This window comes from Elephantulus edwardii, unplaced genomic scaffold (genome assembly GCF_000299155.1).
Source record: "Elephantulus edwardii isolate Elephantulus edwardi_28Jun2011 unplaced genomic scaffold, EleEdw1.0 scaffold00234, whole genome shotgun sequence".
Taxonomy (NCBI): domain Eukaryota; kingdom Metazoa; phylum Chordata; class Mammalia; order Macroscelidea; family Macroscelididae; genus Elephantulus; species Elephantulus edwardii.
The window spans coordinates 2,171,073-2,191,019 of NW_006399984.1; the positions used below are offsets into that span (position 1 = coordinate 2,171,073).

Genomic DNA, 19,947 nt, shown 5'->3' on the forward strand with positions numbered 1-19,947 from the left:
AAATGAAAAATAAACAAACTAAATTAATTAAAAAAAACACACAACCCAAAGCTCCCCTCAGAGGCTTTCGCTGCTTACTGGTCAAACATCAACTCCCAATCACCTCACATAATGTGAAGAAAGCAGCAGGTATTATTAAAAAACAAAACAAGCCTTCTCCTAAAAAAGCAGAACAGTTCGAAGACCCAATGAATACCTCAGAGAAATGAAGGCATAAGAAATATGCTGATAGTGAATTTCAAGAACTGGCAATAAAAAAGTAAAAAATGTTGGCAGAAAGAGTTGAAATTCTAAGTAAAGAGTAAGGAGAAAGGAAAAAAGTTATCGTTAAGACAGAGATGATACAATCAACCCAGTACTACAAACAACAGAAAAATATGGAAATAAAATCCAGAATATAAAAACTGAGACAGAAGAAATTGGAAATACGATTGGAGCAAAATAAAAGGCAATAGAGCAATAGAGGACTAGTGAGTTAGAAGACAAAAACCTCAATGAGAACTTTCAAGAAGAAAAAACTGAAGGAGAATGAAGAAAACATTAGAATCATGTGAGATAACATCACATTAAACAACATATATGTGATTTGAATTCCACAACAGGGCAGTAAACAAAAACACACACACAAAAGGTGAAGGAAAGAAGAGAAAGAAAATTTCCAGTTATCATGAAAACTGAGGAAATACACATCCTATAATCTTACTGGCCACCAAGCTTACTATATCCAAAAAAGAAAAATCATCAAGTCATATCATTGTCAAACACTTCAAAATAAAAAATTAAAAAAACTAAAAGCAATGCATTACCTAATAGAGGTTTTTTAAACCTTTCTTTTTTAAACCTAAAGGAGAGAACCAATTAAGCTTTGACTTCTCAACAGAAATCATGCAAGACAGAAGACAATGGAATAGTATATTCAGAACACTGAAAGAAAACAAGTACCAGCCAAGGACCATGTATTCAGCAAAGCTGTCCATCAAGTATGAAGAGGAAATAAGATCATTTGCAGAAAAAGCAGGAACTTTAGGAATTCATGAAAACAAGACCAATGCTACAAATAATACAAAGAGATGTCTTTCATATAGACACAGCAGAGAACAGCAACAACAACAAAAAGCAACATTGCAGACTGCCAATGATAAAACTTAGCCTATCAATATTCACTCAATGTGAATGGCTTAAAGACCCCAAGGAAAAGAGAGTAGCAGAATAGATTAAAACAAAAAAACACCCAAATCAAAATCAATCAATATATTGCCTACAAGAGACACATTTAAGAAACAAAGTGAAAGATAAAATTAAAAGGCTGAAAATGAAATGTATCACACAAATGCATACACAAGAAAGCAGGAGTGGTAATGCTAATCTCTGATAAAGAGATATTAGAATGAAAATCACCATAAGAGATCATGAAGGACCCTATATAATGATTAACGATACAATAGAACAAAAGAATATATCCCTAGCTAACATCTACTTGCTAATGACACACCTGGAAAACACATAAAACAACATTTAATAGACTTAATTCTTTCATTCCTCAATACATACAATAGTAGCAGAAGACTTCAACAAACCATTCACCAAAAACAGGTCAAATCAAAAGAAATTCAACAAAGATGCCTAAGAATTGAACTATTCAGTCAGTTAAACACATAAACATATTCAGGGTACTGCCCCCAACAAAACTCAATTTACTTTCTTCTCCAGTGCATACAATATATTTTCCAGAATCAAACATGTATTAGGACACAAAACAAGCCTCAATAAATTAAAAAATACTGAAATAATGCAAAGTATCACAAAGCCATAAACACAGAAATCAGCAATAACAGAATAAAGGAAAAAGTTCACAGGGAAGCTCAGTAATACCTTGCTTGAGCACTACTGGGTTATGTTATCAGCTGTCCAGTCACTTGGAACTCATAATGACCCTATGTACAACAGCCCTAAACCCTGCTCTGTCCTGTGCCTATCTCACTGTCTCCAACACAACCATTCCGATTACTCCAGTCACTGAATCAACCCACGTAATAGAAGGTCTTCCCCTCCTGTGCTGTCCCTCCACCCTGCCAAGCATAACGTCCTTCTCCAAGAACTGGTCCCTCCTTGCAACATGTCCAAAGTATGTTAGATAGGGCCTCAGAATCCTTGCCTCTAAGGAGCAGTCTGGTTTAACCCTCTCCAGGATGAATGTGTTCGTTTTCTTAGCAGTCCATGGTACATTCAATACTCTTCTCTCCAGCGTCACAGCTCAAAGGCATCAATTCTTCTATCTTCCAGCTCTCTGATGCATAGCAAGTGATTGTAAAGATCATGGTCTGTATCAGGCACATCTTAATAAAATGTAAAATAAAAAAACTACTTGAAATGAATAAAAATTAATATACAACATATCAAAATGTCTTGGATACAGCTAAGACAGTCCTCAGAGATTACTTAATAGCAATAAGCAAATACACACACACACACACACACACACACACACAAAGGTAAAAGGAACAAAATAAACTACTTAACACCTCCAGAAAAAATAAAAATCAAAACAGGCTAAACCCACACACTCTAGAAAAAGGAAATTGCAAGGATAAGGGTTGAAATAAATAGGATAGAAAACAGAAAAATGATTAAAAACATTCACAAAACCAGGGGCTGATTCTTCAAAAGAGTTAATGAAATAGACAAACCATTGCTAAACTTAATAAAACAAAGAAAAAACACAAATTATCCAAATAAGAAATGAAAGAGGTGACATTTCAACAGAACCAGCTGGAACAAAAACTGTAATTTTGGAATAGTTTGAATTAGAAAACCTAGAAGAAATGGATAAATTCCTTGAAAGCCATAACCTACCCTAATTGACACAGGCACAGTAAAACACTTGAACAGATCCATCACAAAAGAAGAAACTAAGGAAGTCATAAAAAGACTGCCCCCCCCAAAAAAGGTACTAGATTCATGGCTGAATTCTACCAAATATTCAAACATGAATTATAATCAACTCTTCCTAAACTATTTTTAAAAAATAGAAAGGAACATTGCCAGAGTTATTCTATCATACATGGATCACATTAATACCACAACTAAGCAAAGATATTAACAAAACAGAAAACTACAGGCCAATACTAAAAAACATAGATGCAAAAATCCTGGCCAGTAGAATAAATCAGCCTATCAGGAAAATAATCCAACATGACTAAATGAGATTCTTAACAGAAATGACTCAATACAGAAATGACTGAAACAGAAGTGATTCAATAGAAGGAAAAAAATACAATTCATCATCTTAATAAAACAAAGAACAAGAATCCTATCATTTTGTCAACTTATGCAGAAAAAGAACTTGACAAAACCCAACACTCATTTTACTGATTAAAACTCTCAAGTCAATTAGGAAGAAAGGGAATGATATCAGCACAGGGGAACGTATATACACAAAAACCAGGAACCAACATTATCAACCAAGAAAGATTTAAAGCCATTCCCTCTTTCCTTCACTCCCTCCCACTGCCAAACAAACTCTGCAACCTCATCCATTAGGAAGCAGAAAAGACAAAAGGGTATAGATCAATGATAATTAATTTATACAACAAAAGGTATGGGAATGATTGTATGAAACACAACATGAATGAAGGAAAGTGTGAAACACAATTTTTAAAAAAACCTACAAATCACAAACCAGGCAAAGCTGCCCACTATCACCACTCTTATTCAATATTGTTGTTGTTAAGTGCCATGGAGTCGCTTGCGACTCGTAGCGAGCCTATGTACAACAGCCCTAAACTCTGCTCTGTCCTGTGCCAATAGTACTGTCTCGGACACATCCATCCCAATTACCCCAGTCACTGAATCAATCCACTTCATAGAGGGTCTTCCCCTCCTGCGCTGTCCCTCCACCCTCCCAAGCATGATGTCCCTCTCCAAAGCCCGTATCTTCTCCCAACATGTCCAAAGTATGTTAGACGGAGCCTCAGAATGCTTGCCTCCAAGAAGCAGCCCAGTTTAACCCTTTCCAGAATGAATCTGTTTGTTTTCCTAGCAGTCCATGGTACCCTCAATACTCTTCTCCAGCACCACAGCTCAAAGGCATCAATTCTCCTTATATCCTCCTTAGTCATTGTCCAACTTTCTGACACATAACAAGTGATTGCAAAGACCATGGCCAGTATCAGACGCACCTTAGTCTCCAGAGACTCTACTACTCTTTAGTACTTTGGAGAGGTCCCTAACAGCAGACTTTCCCATGGCAATATGTCTTTTAATTTCCTGGCTACTGGTGGCGAAGACTGTTGACTGTGGAGCCAAGCAAACTAAAGCTGTGAACCATCTCAATCTCTTCACCATCCATCCTGATGCTGCCAATTGGTCCAGTGGTGAGAATCTTTGTCTTCTTGATATTGAGCCTCAATCCATATTGGAGGCTGCAGTCCTTGACCCTCTGCAGCAAGCGCTTCAGGTCCTCCTCAGTTTCAGCGAGCTGGGTTGTGTCATCTGCATAGCGCAGATTGCTAATGAATCTTCCACCAATCCTGACATCACACTTCTCCTCATAGAGCCCAGCCTCCCGGATAATCTGTTCTGCATACAGGTTGAAAAGGCATGGAGACAGGACAAATCCCTGGCATACCCCCTACCCAATTCTGAACCATGCAGTCACTGTATCAAAAGGAACTGGTAGGCACAGAAGAATTTCTTGAAACAACACATGAGCAAGAGCCTATGGTGATGAAGGAAGACATTCAGGCTGCTTTGAAGGAAATAGCAAAAAACAAGGCCCCAGGAATAGATGGTATACCAAGTGACATATTTCAGCTAACTGATGCTGCCCTGGATGGGCTAACCAAGTTGTGTCAAGAAATTTGGAGAACAACCACTTGGCCAACTGACTGGAAGAGATCTATATTCGTTCCCATTCCAAAGAAGGATGACCCAACAGAGTGTGGAAACGATAGAACAATATCGTTGATTTCACATGCAAGCAAGATTCTACTGAAGATTATCCAAAAATGACTGGAACAGCACCTCAGCAGAGAACTGCCAGAAGTCCAGGCTGGGTTTAGAAGGGGTTGTGGTACTTGGGATATTGTAGCTGATGTTAGATGGATCTTAGCTGAAAGCAGGGAATACCAGAGGAATGTCTATCTTTGTTTCCTTGATTATGCAAAGGCATTTGACTGTGTGGATCATAACAAACTGTGGCTGACTCTGAGAAGATGGGAATCCCAGAACACTTGACTGTCCTAATGGGAAACCTATACTTGGACCAAGAGAGGGTCGTCAGAACATACCAAGGAAACACTGCATGGAAATATATTAGCCAGGCAAAAAAGGCAAGAGAAGGAAGTAAGAGGCATCCAAATTGGCAAAGAGGAGGTCAAAGTGTCACTATATGTAGATGATGTAATAGTGTACACTGAAAATCCCAAAGACTCAACAAAATGTTAGACGTAATAGACCAATTTAGCATAGTAGCAGGATATAAAATGAATATACCAAAGTCACTGAGATTTCTCTATAGCAACAAAGAGAACATAGAAAAGCAAAGGTAAGACAGCAATTATCATTTACAATAGCCAACCACAGTATCTGCACTGTCAAATGCCTTTGCATGTGTCAATGAAACACAGATAGACATTCCTCTGGGGCTCTCTGCTTTCAGCCAAGATGCTTCTAACATTAGCTATAATTTTGCTACTACCATGGCCTCTTCTAAACCCAGCCTGGACTTCTGGCAGTTCTCTGCTGAGGTGCTGTTCCAGTCATTTTTGGATAATCTTCAGCAGAGTCTTGCTTGCATGTGATATTAATGATGTTGTCCAATAATTTTTGCATTCTGACTGGTCACCTTTCTTTGGAATGGCAACAAATATGGATCTTTTCCAAACAGCTGGCCAGGTAGCTGTCCTCCAGATTTCTTAGCACAATTTGGTGAGTGCATCCAGGGCACATCTATTTGTTAAAATATGTCAACTGGTATGCCATCATTTCTTGGGGCCTTGTTTATTGCTAATTATTTCAGAGCAGCTTGAACTTCTTCTTCACCACAGGCTCTTGCTCATCCTCTGTTTCATGAAATTCTTCTGTCAGCCAATTCCTTTTGGTACAGTGATGAATGTGTATACTCTTATAAATCTTCTTTTAATCCTTCCTGGATCATTTAAAATTGTCTGCCCACAGCATCCTTAAGTATTGCAACTCAAGGCTTAAATTTGTTCAATTTCTTCAGCTTAAGAAATGCTGAGCGTCTCCAGCTCTTTGCACATTATATAATATCCTGCTTTGTCTTCCCGAGCTGTCCTTTGAAACCTACTGTTCAGCTCCTTAATATCTTGATTTCTTCCCTTTCCTTTGGCTTCTCCGTGCGCTAGAGCACTATTCAGAGTCTCCTCTGAAATCAATCTTGGTCTTTTCTCCTTCTTCTCCCTTGGTAATGACATTTTGCATTCCTCATGGATAATATTCTTGTTATCTTTCCATAGCTCATCTGATCTTCACTCACTGTTTCAAGGTCTCAAACCTGTTCCTGAGATGGTTTTGAAATTTGAGTGGGATAGACTCGAGGTCAAATTTCGGTTCCTGTAGATTCAATTTTCTTCGTCTTCAGCTTGAACTCGCGTATGACCAGTGGGTGGTCTGCTCCACAATTACCACCTGGCCTAGTTTTCACAGCTGATAATGAGCTTGTCCACTGATTCTTTCCACAGGTGAAATCCATGTGTATAGCCTGCGTTTGTGTTTCTTATAAAAAGTCTTTGCAATGAATAAATCATTGAATGTATAGAATTCTATCATTTTATCCCCAGCTTCACCTCTGTCACCAATTCCAGAATCCTGGATTGTGCTTATGCGAAACCTATACTTGGACCAGGAAGCAGTGGTCAGAACAGAGCAAGGAAATCTACCTTGTTCAAAATCAGGAAGGGTGTATGCCAGGTATGTGTCCTATCTCCACACCTTTTCAATCTATATGTAGAAAAGATCATCTGAGAGGCTGGGCTCTATGAGTAGGCAAAAGGATTGGAGGAAGACTCATCAACAATCTGTGTTATGGAGATGACACAACCCTGCTTTCTGAAACTGATGAGGACATCAAGGACTGCAGCCGTCAATATAGATTGAAGCTGAACATCAAAAAAACAAAGATTCTGACCACTAAGCCAACTAGCAGCATTATAATAGATGGTGAAGAGACTGAGATTGTTAACAACTTGAGTTTGCTTGGCTCCACAATCAACACTCTTGGTACCAACAGCCAGGGAATCAAAAGACTGATTGCATTGGGAAAGTTTGTAGTCAAGGACTTCTCCTGAGTACTGAAAAGTAACAATGTAAGTCTGGAGACTAAGGTATGCCTGATCTAGGCCATAGTCTCCCCAATTACTTGCTATGTATCGGAAAGCTGGGCAATGACGAGGGATGTTAGAGAGTTGGTGTCTTTGAGCTGAGGTGCTGGAGAAGACTACTGAATGGACTGCTAGGAGAACACAAAGGTTCATCTTAGAGAGGGTGAAACCAGGCTGCTCCTTGGAGGCAAAAATTCCGAGACTTCATCTGATATACTTTGGCCGTGTTGCAAGTAGGGACCCGTCCTTGTGAAGAGGGACTTTATTCTTGGTGGGTGGAGGGACAGGCACAAGAGAGGAAGACCCTTGATGAGACAGACTGGTTCAATGACTGAGGTAAAGAGGGTAGGTGTGTCAGAGACAGTAAGGTTGGCACAGGATAGGTTTCAGGGGTGTTGTACATAGAGTTGCTGTGAGTCACAACATAACACAACAACAACCAAAAGATGAAATATTAGGAATAAATCTAACTAGAGACACAAAAGATCTTTACAAGGAAAATTATAAAGTATTACTACAAGAAATAATAAGAGAACTCAGAAAATGGAAAAATATTACCTGTTCATGGATAGAAGACTCAACATAAAATTACAATCCTACTAAAAGCAATCTACCATTCAAGAAATCTTAACGTTATTTTTGTTATTTGCTGTCTAGTCGGCTGTGACTCACAGTGACCCTATCTATGTATCACAACCCTGAACCCTATCCTGAGCCTCCCTCACCATCTATCTATGACACATCTACCCCCATTAACTTAGTTACTGTGTCCATCCATCTCATCCTGGGTCTTCCTCTCTTGTGCTGTCCCTTTATCCTTCTCCAAGGACTCTTCTCTTCTGGAAACATACCCAAAGTAAAATTCTTGCCTCCAGAGAATAACTTAGTTTCACCCTCTCCAGGACAGACTTTTTTATTCTTTTGACAGTTCACACTATATAAATACTCTTCTCTAGCATAACTTAAGGCATCGATTTTTCTTCTGTCATCCTAGGTCACTGTCAAACTTTCTGACATGTAGAAATTAACTGCAAAGACTATGGCTTGGCTCAGGTACATCTTAATCTCCAAACTGACATCGTTGTTATTTTGCACTCTGGAGAGGTCCCTAAGAGCAGATTTTGACAATGCACACTTCGTCTTTTGATTTTCTGACTGCTGGTGCCAAGGGTGTTGACTGTTGAACCAAAAGTGGAAACTATTAACAATTTGATCTCTTCTCTATCTATCATGCTGCTGTCAACTGGTCCAATGGTGAGAATATTTTTCTTCTTGAGTTTAAGCTTTAATCAATATTGAAGACTGCAGTCCTTTACCTTCTGCAGCAAACACTCCTCAATTTGGGCATGCAAGGATGTATCATCTGCATAGCACAGGTTGTTAATGAGTCTTTCTCCAAACCTGATGTCACATTCTTCTTTATAAAGTCCCACAAGTTAAAAAAGTATGGAGAAATAATGCATCCCTGATGCACTCCTTTCTTGATTTTGAACCATGCAGTGTTGTCTATACGGTTTATAGGATTTTTGTAAGGTGCTATCAAACAGTATCACTATTATCATATGCAAGCAAAATACTGCAGAAGTTCATTTAAAAAAAAAACAAACTAGAACAGTGCACAGAAGCGAATTTACAGAAGTTCAATCAGGATTTAGAAGAGGCTATCACACCAAAGATATCACTGCTGATGTCAGATGGATCCTGGCTGAAAGTAAAGATTACCAGAAGAGTATTTATTGATTATGCTTTATTGACTTTGAAAAGGCATTTGACTGTGTGGATCATAACAAGTTGTGGTTGACATGAATGGGAATCACAGAGCACTAAATTGCTAAAATATGTGAAAACTAGGCCTGGATCAGGAGGCTGTTGTGCGAACAGAGTCAGGGAGCACGTCATTGTTCAAAACTGAGAAGGAAATGCATCAGAGTTGTATTCTCTCTCCATACCTATTTAATCTGTATGCTGAACAAATTATCTAAGAAGTTGGACTCTATGAAGAGGAGTGTGGCATCAGGATTGAAGACTCATAGATAACCTGCGTTATGCAGATGACACAAACGTGCTTGCTGAAAGTGAGGAGGACTTTGAAGCTCTTATTGCAGAGGATCAAGAAATACAGCCTTGCTGTACATATATCCATACAATAGGGATTGTTTCTCAATGTCAGAAAAACATTCCTTTTACTGGACCAACAGGCAACATGATGACAGATGGAGAAAAGACTTAAACTGTCAACTTCATCTTACTTTGAGCCACAATTAACACATTTGGTACCCAGTCACAAAATCAGGAGATGTGCTGCACTGGGAGTGTTTGTAGATAGAGACAGCTCTAAATTATCGAGGATTAATGATATGAAGTCTGAGGATTAAAATGTGTCTGATTCAGGTCCATGGTCTTTCAGGCCACTTGCTATGCATTTTAGAGTTGGACAATGAATAAAGAGGATAGAAAAATTGATGCCTTTGACCTGTGGTGTTAGAGACAGTACTGAAGAGCCCATGGACTGCCAAAATAACAAACAAATAGAGGGTGCAGCCAGAGTGTTCTTTGGAGGCAAGGATGGTGGCCTACCATGTCACTATTTATGTGTTCCATTTCTTAACAATATCTAATTTTCCTACATTTATATTTCTCACAGCGATTGTTGCACTAATGTTAAACAATCCTTGCATACCTGGTATGAATCCTACTTGATCAAGAAGAATAACATTTTTCCTTTATCTGTATTTATTAGGGATAATGGTCCATGATTTTCTTTTTAAATGGTGTTTTTGCATGGCTTTGGTATCAAGATTATGCATATTTTATTGAATGAATTCAAGAGTATCCCATCTTTTTTTTTTCATAGAATTCGTGTCAAGCCTTCTCTGAATGTTTGATAGGATTCACTAGTAAGGCTATCCTAGATAGAATTTTTATTTGTCTTTTTTTTTTTTAATTGGGAGTGCTTTTATGACTTGTTCAAAGCTTTTTGTATTGAGTATGCTCATAGATTCTACCATTTTACATTAGTTTTGGAAGACAGTAAGTTTGTAAATATGTCTACCTTCCTCTAAGCTTCCAAATTTGTTGGAGTATAGTTCTTTAGGAGAGCTGTGGTGGCTAAGAGGTAAAAAATTACATGGCCAACCCAAAGGCATAAGGTCTGAATCTACCAGCTGCTCCGTGGGAGGAAGATGGATAATCTCCTCCCATGGGATTTACTGCTTCTGAAAATATGATGGAGGGTCTGCTATGAGTCGGTTCCAATTGGATGGTACACAACAACATAGTTCTTTAAAGTATTCTGGTTTTATTTTAGTTGATTCTATGTATCACCCATTTACTTTTTTATTTGCATCTTTCCTTTCTTTTCCTTTTATTAAATTTGCCAGGGCTTGTTGATTTTATTAATGCCTTCAAAGAACCAAATTCTAGTCTTGGCAATTCTCTCTACTGCTTTTATTATTTCCTTTTAAATACTGTAGGTTATGCTTGCTGTTCTTTTTCTAATTGTTGGAGGAGTTGAGTGATTGTGACGATTGTGAGAGTTTATTCATATAAATTCATATCTAAGTACTGCTTTTGCTATGTCCCAAAGATTTTGATATGTACTCATTCTCATTTGTGTAAATATCTTCAATTATTCAAAAGCATTCAAGCAGGCTGTAACTTTGTTTCAATGTTTGTGGATGTTTTTCCCCTTTAAAGTTGTTGCTGTCTAATATTACAACATTGTGGTCTGAGAAGATGCTTTGTACTATGTTGTTGTCTTTTTAATTTATTGAGGTTTGCTAGAGAATGCTGCATGTGTACTCAAGAAGAATGTGTACTGTGCTATTGTGCTAAATCTTCTTTTGTAGAAGATTCAGGTGATTCAATTTATTCATTAGTTTCTCTTTGTTGAGCCTCTGTGTAATTGTCTCTTTCTTTTAATGTTTCAATTATGTAGCTTCAGTCTCTGTCACAGAGTATGCAAACTTTAATTGTATTATCTTATTCAATTGATTCTTTACAATAATGCATACCTTATCCCTTAGGCTGGTTTTTGCATGAAAGACTGTTTTATCAGACATCAATATTGCCAACGTCCTTTACTGACTGTCATTTTTTTCATTCTTTCCGCACTTCGACTGTTAGTAAAAATCTTTGTCCTTGCACCTAAGTTGTGCGCCTTATAGACATCACGTTGAACGGTCATGTCTCTTATCCAATCTAGTACTCTTTTTCTCCTGACTAGTGCATTTACTCCACTTACATTCAGTGTAATTATCAATAGGTATGGTTTTACTGCTGTAATTTTACTGCACTCTTTTTTGTAATGTTGCCTATTTGTTTTCATCTACTACTCTGGGTTAAGTTGCAAATGTGTATATACGATGGAATGATATTGTAATTACAATGTTATAAAACAAAATTAATTTCAATGATTGAACTGAAAAACCAGTATGACTTATAAACATTCTCTTAAATATTTTTAAAAAGGGGGGAAAAAATCTATTTTACTTCCCCACTGTTTACTATACTTTTTGGGTTGTGTCTGCTTTCAGTCCACACAACTCCTTTTAGTATGTCCTGTAAAGATATTATAGTTTCACAAATTTTCCTTACTTGACCTAATTTTCTCCATTATATATAGTGAGGAATAATTTTTTGGGGTATACTGCTTTGGACTGACACATTTTTTTCTTTTATAATGTTTTATATAAAAGTTTTATATATGTCATATTGCATTCTGGCAGGATGGCTTGTGCTGAAAAAAATCAACTCTACTTTGGAGGTAACTCTTTATTTTCCCCAAGGATCTTTCAATATTATTTTACTTGTCTTAAATGTTGGAAAATATCTCTATGTCTTGGTGGGGGTTTTTTTGGCTCTAGTGGCTGTGGGGTTTGCTCAGTTTCTTGAGTGTATGTTTTCTACCTACAGTAAATTTCAACCATTTCCTCTGTGCTTTTCCCCCTTTGTTTTACTCTCTTCAGTACTGGAATTCAAACTGTTATTCCTACTAATGATGTTCCACATAATTTTATGCTTTATTTTCTTTCTGTTTGTGCCTGTTGTTGCTGTGTACTTTCGAGTGAGAACCAACTCATGTCTGACCCTCCAGCAGGTTTTCAGAGGCAGTAAGTCACATGAGGGGTGAGCTACCCGGCTTTCTCTATCAGAGTGTTGGTGTATGCCTTTGGGGTAACTGTGAAACTCCTTACTTCTCATCCACCAGAGCTCCTAACAGATATCACCAGGCCTATTTCTAATTTCTTTAATTCCATTCTTTTATCCTTATATTATGTGATTCATTTCTGAAACTTAATAGTCCTTACAGTCTGAGTGGTTTTATATTGCTTCTAATTACCTATTTATATTCTCTGTTAGGTCTTGTATTTGTTTTGTTTGTTATTTTTAAACTATTTCTATTTTCTGTGTCTTTCTTGACTTTTTTCTCTGTTGAAGTCTGTTAAGACACTGAACTATTTTTCTTTTGAATTCCTTATCAAGAAGTCCCAGAAACATTTCTTCATCTGAAAGATTTTCTAGTTTTGTAAGTTAGTCATAATTTTGGTTTGTTGTATGTTTCACTTTTCTGTTTCCTCACAGACATTTTGATGGTACAGGTGGAGCAAGAGTTTTTCTCCCCTCTTTTGCAACATGTGAAGAAGCTGCAGGTAGTTTATGTGTGGCTAGATAGCATTGCTTTATGTTGTTTGGGGAAACAATGAAAAAGGGAAACAAAAATAACACAAAATAAAAGGAAAACAAGGACAAGCAAAAAATATGAAAGAGAAAAGAAAAGCACAAAAGCAAAAGTAAAAAATAAACTAGTATAAATTGGAAAAGAAATAAATAGATGAAAGAATAAAGGAGGGATCATCAAAGAGAACTGCTGTGGTTGAATGTAGTATATCAGAAAAACAAAACAAAACAACAAATATAGCATGGAACAATAAACAGGTACATATTCAACACACTGTCATCTAGTCGATAACTGACAACACCTGACCCTCCAGCAGGTTTTCGGAGATAGTAAACCACATTGAAGAGACTGCTCATCCGTCTGCCACATTGCAGCTGATGAAATTCCAACTGTATGTCTTTGGGATTACAGCACAGCTTACCACTCAATAGGCCACCAGAGCTCCCTAACAAATAAGTAAGAAGTATATAAACTGGCACAACAATAGCTAAGAAATGTCACCAGGAGTTGACCCAAATGCTTTTTAACAATCGTTCTAAACAACCTTCTTTTAGATTAAAAGCAAACAGAAAGTGATATGAATTGCCAACAGACATTTCCCTGTCAGAAATTGAGCCTGCAGCCAAGGAGAAATAACTCACCTGAGGGTAAGTAGTGCCCATGCCTGACAGAACAGCTGAGAGAACTTCTTTGCCCCTCTCCCCAGCACGGCTACAGACAGACAGCTTGAGGAGATCTACCAGGACTCGGGTATCATCTGCGATTAACAAACTGGTGAACTCATCCAGATACTGAGGTTCTGGGCCTGATGCTTTATTATGGCTTTCGGCATCCTAAAAAATTAAACAATTAAAATGATGAGTGATATACAGAAATGTAATAAAATGTCTGCCTTGATAATCATGCTCTTTTGAAGAATAATCGTTTTAGTGTCAAAAGTGTACCCTCACTGAAGAAGACTACTGAACATACCATGGACTGCCAAGAGAACAAACATGTTTCTCCTGTACAGGGTGAAACCAATTTGTCCCTTGGAGGCATAGATTTAAAAGCTCTGACTCATATACTTTGGGCATGTGGCCAGTAGGAGTTGGTAACTGGGATAATGAGGGCAAGTGTGTCATAGACAGTGAGACTGGGACAATATAGGACAGGGATCAAAGCTATTGTGCACAGCAACTTGATGGGACATAACAACTAGCACGAAAATTATAAAATGCAGAAACTATTTATTAATATTAAGGGAGAAAGATGGTAATTTTTGCTTTATGATCTTAAAAATAAAAAACCAAACACCGGCCTGGCCCCAGCATCCACGCCCTGTGCCAAGAACTCTGGCCCCATCCCTGGTGCCCATGTCTTGCGCCCGGAATTCTGGCCCCAAAACTCTGCCCCGGCCCTGGCACCCACACGGCACGCACAGAACCACAGCTCCGGTACCCATGGCGCACACTCAAAAGGAGAGATAAGCATCAATGGCACCAATCTCTGATCCTAACACCTAGAACCCTGGTCCTAGCACGAACACCTCACACCCAGACCTCTGGTACTGACGCTGACACCCCACACTTGGAACTCTGGTCCTGATGCCTTTGGCCCACAACCAGAATTCTGGTCCTGACACCAACGCCCACTCTTGGAGCTGACATATATTAGGGGAAATGCTAGAACTTGAGTGATATACTTTGTGGGGAGATAACTGATGTTTGGCTGGAGCACGTGGGACCCGTTAAGCTCAATAAGAAGGGAATGAGACACCTAGAGCTCATTCTTGAAGGGAAAACCAAGGCTCCCTGGTTTTCTAGTCAGGTCTCTGTCTCTTCACGTCCAGCCAATTTACTATCTTTAGCCCAGAACACTTTGGGCTACTCTAGGAATGGCAGCTGTCTAACAGAAGAGGCTGCTTCCACCAGTCTTTTCTGTACGAAACTTAAGTATATTTTCCCTTGGGGCAGAAGAAAAAAAACCAGGCAGGGTAGTTATCCCACCCTTTTCTGGCGGGCTGACTTTAGATCAAGAGCCACTATCGCCTCAGATAAGAATAACTACCCAAGCAGTGTCATGTAGGAAGCAGGCTACTTCAAACCCTGCACAAGCCCAAAGTAAGATGTCACACCCAAAAACTAACACAGTATCAATGGATTTCCTGAAGCCAGAAAGTCTGATGGAGCTTTCTGACAAAGAATTTAAAAGAACAATGACTGAATATTTTCAATGAGTGAAAGACAAACTTGAAGAATTACAGGACACTATAAGAAAAAAACAGGAAGAGCTTAAAAAAAAATCCAAAACAATTCAGATAAAACAAACAAGGCATTAGAGGCTCTGGAATTACAAGAAACCACAATCCAAAATATGAGGACCACTGTTTCAGATGCTGTCAACATGATGGAGGGACACATGAACTGAGTTGAAGAGATGGAACATAGAACTAGTGAAATAGAAGATAGACTCGTCACCACAGACCTGCTAAAACAAAAAGCAGAATCAAAAAAGAAGGAAAAAGAAGAAAATGTAAAAATAATGTGGGACACCATCCAGAGAAAGAACATGCACAGAATCTTAATCCCAGAACAAGAAGAAGTAACTAAAGGCACTGAAAAAGTTGTGGAAAAATTATTAGAAGAAAACTTTCAGGCATAATGAAGGATGAGAGAATATATATTCAGGAACCTAAGAGAAAACCATATAGACTAGACTCTTAAGGAAAAACACCAAGACGTATCACAGTCAATTTGTCAGAACCAAAGATGAGAGAATACTGAAAGGAGTGTGGGAGAAACAAAGAGTAAACTATAAGGGAGAGCAAATAAGATTAAGTGCCAATTTCTCAGGTGATACCAGGCAAGCAAGGAGACTATAAAATGACATACTAAACACTCAAAGAACACAACTGTCGATCAAGAATATTATACCCAGAAAAACTGTCCATCCAATATGAAAAAGAGAGATCAAGGTACTCCCAGAAAAACAGAACCTAAGAGTGTTTGTAAAAACAAGAGCAGCACTGCAGGAAATACTGAGAGATGGACGTTATTCTTATAGAAGTGCAAAAAAAGGCAGGATGGATGAAAGTAACAAGCAACAACATTAAAAAGAACTAAACACAATGATAGTAACAAAACCTTGCCTCTCAAAAATCATGTGACATGTAAATGGCTTAAATGAACCACTGAAGAGAAAAACAGCAGATTGGATAAAAAACCAAAATGCATCAATATACTGTCTGAAAGAGACACATCTGAAAACTGAAGATAACGACTAAAAATAAAAGGGTGGGAAAATATATACCAAGCAAATGGCAACCAGAAAAAAAAGCAGGAGTGGCGATATTAATTTCTGATAAAATACATTTCAATGCAAAAACTATTATAAAGGACAAAGAAGGTAACTACATAATGATTAAGGGGTAAATATACAAGAAGGGAAGAAGGATTGGCCATTCACTTCCTAAATTACAGGCCATCGAAAACCTTATGTACAAGAGAGCACACTTAGACCATCATTTGGACTAACAGGCAGAGCAACTGAAACTGAGACCCTAGAAATGGAAACACAGAGAAAGAAAACAGCTGTTAAGAAGACACTAGTGATTGGAACGTGGAATATGAGAAGCATGACTGTAGTAAAACTGGACATTGTTAAGAAAGAAATGGAATGCATAAATACTGATACATACAGCAGTGAAGGACCTCTCAAGAGTACTGAAGAGCAATGACATCAGGCTGGAAACTAAGGTGCGCCTGATCCAGGCTATAGTCTTTGCAATTACATGCTATGCATCGGAGAGTTGGACAGTGAATAGGCATGACAGCAGGAGAATTGATGCCTTTGATCTGGGATGCTGGAGAAGAGTGCTGAATATACCATGGACTGCTAGGAGAACAAACAAGTTTGTCCTGGAGAGGGTGAAGCCAGAATGCTCCTTGTTGTCAAGGATTCTAAAGGTTCATCTGACATACTTTGGGCATGTTTCAAGGAGGGACTGGTCCTTGGAGAGGGACATCATGTTTGGGAGAGTGGAGGGACGTCTCAGGAGAGAAAGACCCTTGATGAGATGGATCGATTCTGTGAGTGGAGTGGTGGGAACAAGTGTGTTTGAGATGGAGAGGTTGGCACAGGATAGAACGGATTTTAGAACTCTTGTACATAGGGTCGCTATGAGTCGCAAGCAGCTCAATGGTACGTAACAATAACAACAACATAACAAGAAGACATAACAATAATAAATATCTATGCCCCAAAAGAAAGACCTGCAAAATATATAAAACAAACATTAACTGAAAAAGAAAGTAGACAAAACTACTATAGTAGTTAGCAACTTCAATACAACACTCTCAAGACAGAACTTCCAGAAAAAAATCTCAACAAAAATGCTGAAGAAGTAAAACGCAAAATAAACCAACTCGATCTCATAGATATTTACAGGCTAACGCACCCCTAAAAAAGCACAGTACACCTTCTTCTCCCGTGTGCACGGAGCATTCTCCAGAATAGATGACATTTTAGGATCTAAGCAAAGTATCAATAAATTAAACAAATATAAATACAAAGCATCTCAGACAACAATGCTACAAAATCAGAAATTAATGACAAGAGGATAAAATAGAAAATAACATATATCTGGAGACTGAACAACACCTTGCTTGAAGGGGGTACTAGAAGAAATAAAAAATGAAATTAAAAAGTTGCTTAAATAAATGACAATGAAAACACCACTTATCAAAACCTCTGGGAATCAGCCAAAGCAGTAAAGCAGTTCAAGACACATTAAGAGACTGGAAAAAAATGACCACTGAATTTTTAACCCAACATCTCCAACAAATTGAAAAAGAACAGCAAGAAAACCCAACATCATCCAAAAAAGTGAAACTATAAAAATTAGGGTAGAGATAAATGAAATGGAAAAAAGAAAAAGAATTTAAACCATCAACAAAACTAGGAGTTACTTCTTCGAACAGGTCAATAAAATTGGCAAACCACAGCAAAACTAACAAAAGAAAAGAAGGAAAAGACAAATAATCTAAGAGATGGAATGGGAAAAGTCACAACGAAACCAACTAAAATAAAGAGGTTAACAATGGAATATTATGGAAAAACTATACACAAACAAATATGAAAACCTAGAGAAAACAGACAAATACTTAGAAATACACAACACATTCAATGCAATCCCAATACAAATACCAATCCCATTCTTCAAGGAGATGTAAAAGGCAAACTCCAGTATCATTTGGAATGGAAAGAGACCCCGAATAAGCAAAGCGCTCTGTAAAAAGACAAACAAGGAAGGAGGCATGTCACTACCTGATTTCAAATCCTACTATACTGCCATGGTGGTCAAGACAGGATGGTACTGGTACAATGGCAGACACGTAGATCAATGGAATAGAATTGAAAACCCAGAAATTAGCCCATCTACCTATGGTCAACTGTTTTTGACAAGGAGATGAAATCAGTTAAGCAGGGAAATGACAGCCTATTTAACAAATGATGTTGGCCAAATTGGAAAACCATCTGCAGAAAACTCGAACAAGACCCACACCTCACACCATACATAAAAACCAACTCAAAGTGGATCAAGGACCTAGCACTAAACCCAAGAACTATAAACTTCATTAAAGAAAAGCTTGGAAGAACCCTAGAAGCCCTAATTCACAACATATACAGTCTTCTAAGCATCCTGAAAAACCTACAACAAGGAGAGGATAAAATAGATGAGTAGGACCTTCTAAGAATAAAATCTCTTTGCACATCCAAAAATTTCTCCAACAGAGTGAAAAAGGAAGCCACAGACTGGGAAAACATATTTAGTAATGACATGTCAGATAAAGGACTTATATGTAGAATTTACAGAATCCTCGAGCACCACAAGAAGGTAAACAACCCAGTTGAAAAATGTGCACAGGATATGAACAGACACTTCACCAAAGAAGACATTCAGATGGCAAACAAACACATGAAGAAATGTTCAAAATCCCTGGCTATGAGAGACATATCAACACAACTATGAGATATCATCTCACCCCAGAGTATGAATAGCAAAATTCAACAAAGCAGCAAACAACAAATGTCGGTGAGGTTGTGAAGAGACTAAAACTGTTGGTGGGAGTATAAAATGGTGCGACCACTATGGGAGGCAGTATGGCGATTCCTCAAAAAGTTGGAAATTGAAATACAATTTGACCCAGCAATTTCATTACTGAGAATATACCCTAAGGAAACCAAAATTGCTACCCAAGCAGATATATGCACACCCATGTTTACTGTTTCTTTGTTCAAAACAGCAAAGAGGTGAAAATAACCCAAGTGCCCATCAACAACAACAAAAAAAACACAAAAGAAGCTGTGGTATATTCACACAATGGGATATTATGCAGTATTGAAAAACAAGAAACTCATGAAATATTATACAAAATGGTTGACCAGGAGGACATTATGCTGAGTGAAATATCTCAGTCACAAAAAGACAAATACTGTATAATGCTGCTGTTATAAAACAAGAGTGACAGGGAAGTTGGGGAGAAACTAAGAAAAAAAGGAGATAAATAATGTACACGACCTTGAAACGGACAAGAGGAATGTATGATATATGTATAAGAGGAATATATGATGAGGTATTAATGGTGTGACAAGAGTCCAGAATAACAGCTGCATAGTAAATTAGTCTGGGGTGGGGGGGGGCGGGGCGGGGGACTGTGTACTAATGAAGGAACTTTTTTCCTAAAGAAAAAACAAATTGGCAAAAATGAATGACTAGAAATCCATGTTTTTTTTATAAATTTAAAAAAAAACTCAATTAAAATTAAAAAAAAAGTCTAGTTTTCTTTTTTAAAAAACAAAATAACACAAACACACTGGAGGGTCAGCTGTCAGTTGGCTCCAATTCAATGGCAATGAGGATTTTTTATCCTGAATTAATGA

The 19,947-nt window shown here is 37.9% G+C and overlaps 1 protein-coding gene across 1 annotated transcript in view; it reads right to left on the minus strand.

Annotated features, from left to right (window-relative positions):
- Positions 1 to 19,947, minus strand: part of HERC2 (HECT and RLD domain containing E3 ubiquitin protein ligase 2) — a 439,756-nt gene that overhangs the window by 103,094 nt on the left and 316,715 nt on the right. The window contains exon 68 of the mRNA XM_006898588.1: positions 13,665 to 13,856. Within this exon, the coding sequence (XP_006898650.1) occupies positions 13,665 to 13,856 (192 nt within the window). The remainder of the gene's footprint in view (positions 1 to 13,664; positions 13,857 to 19,947) is intronic.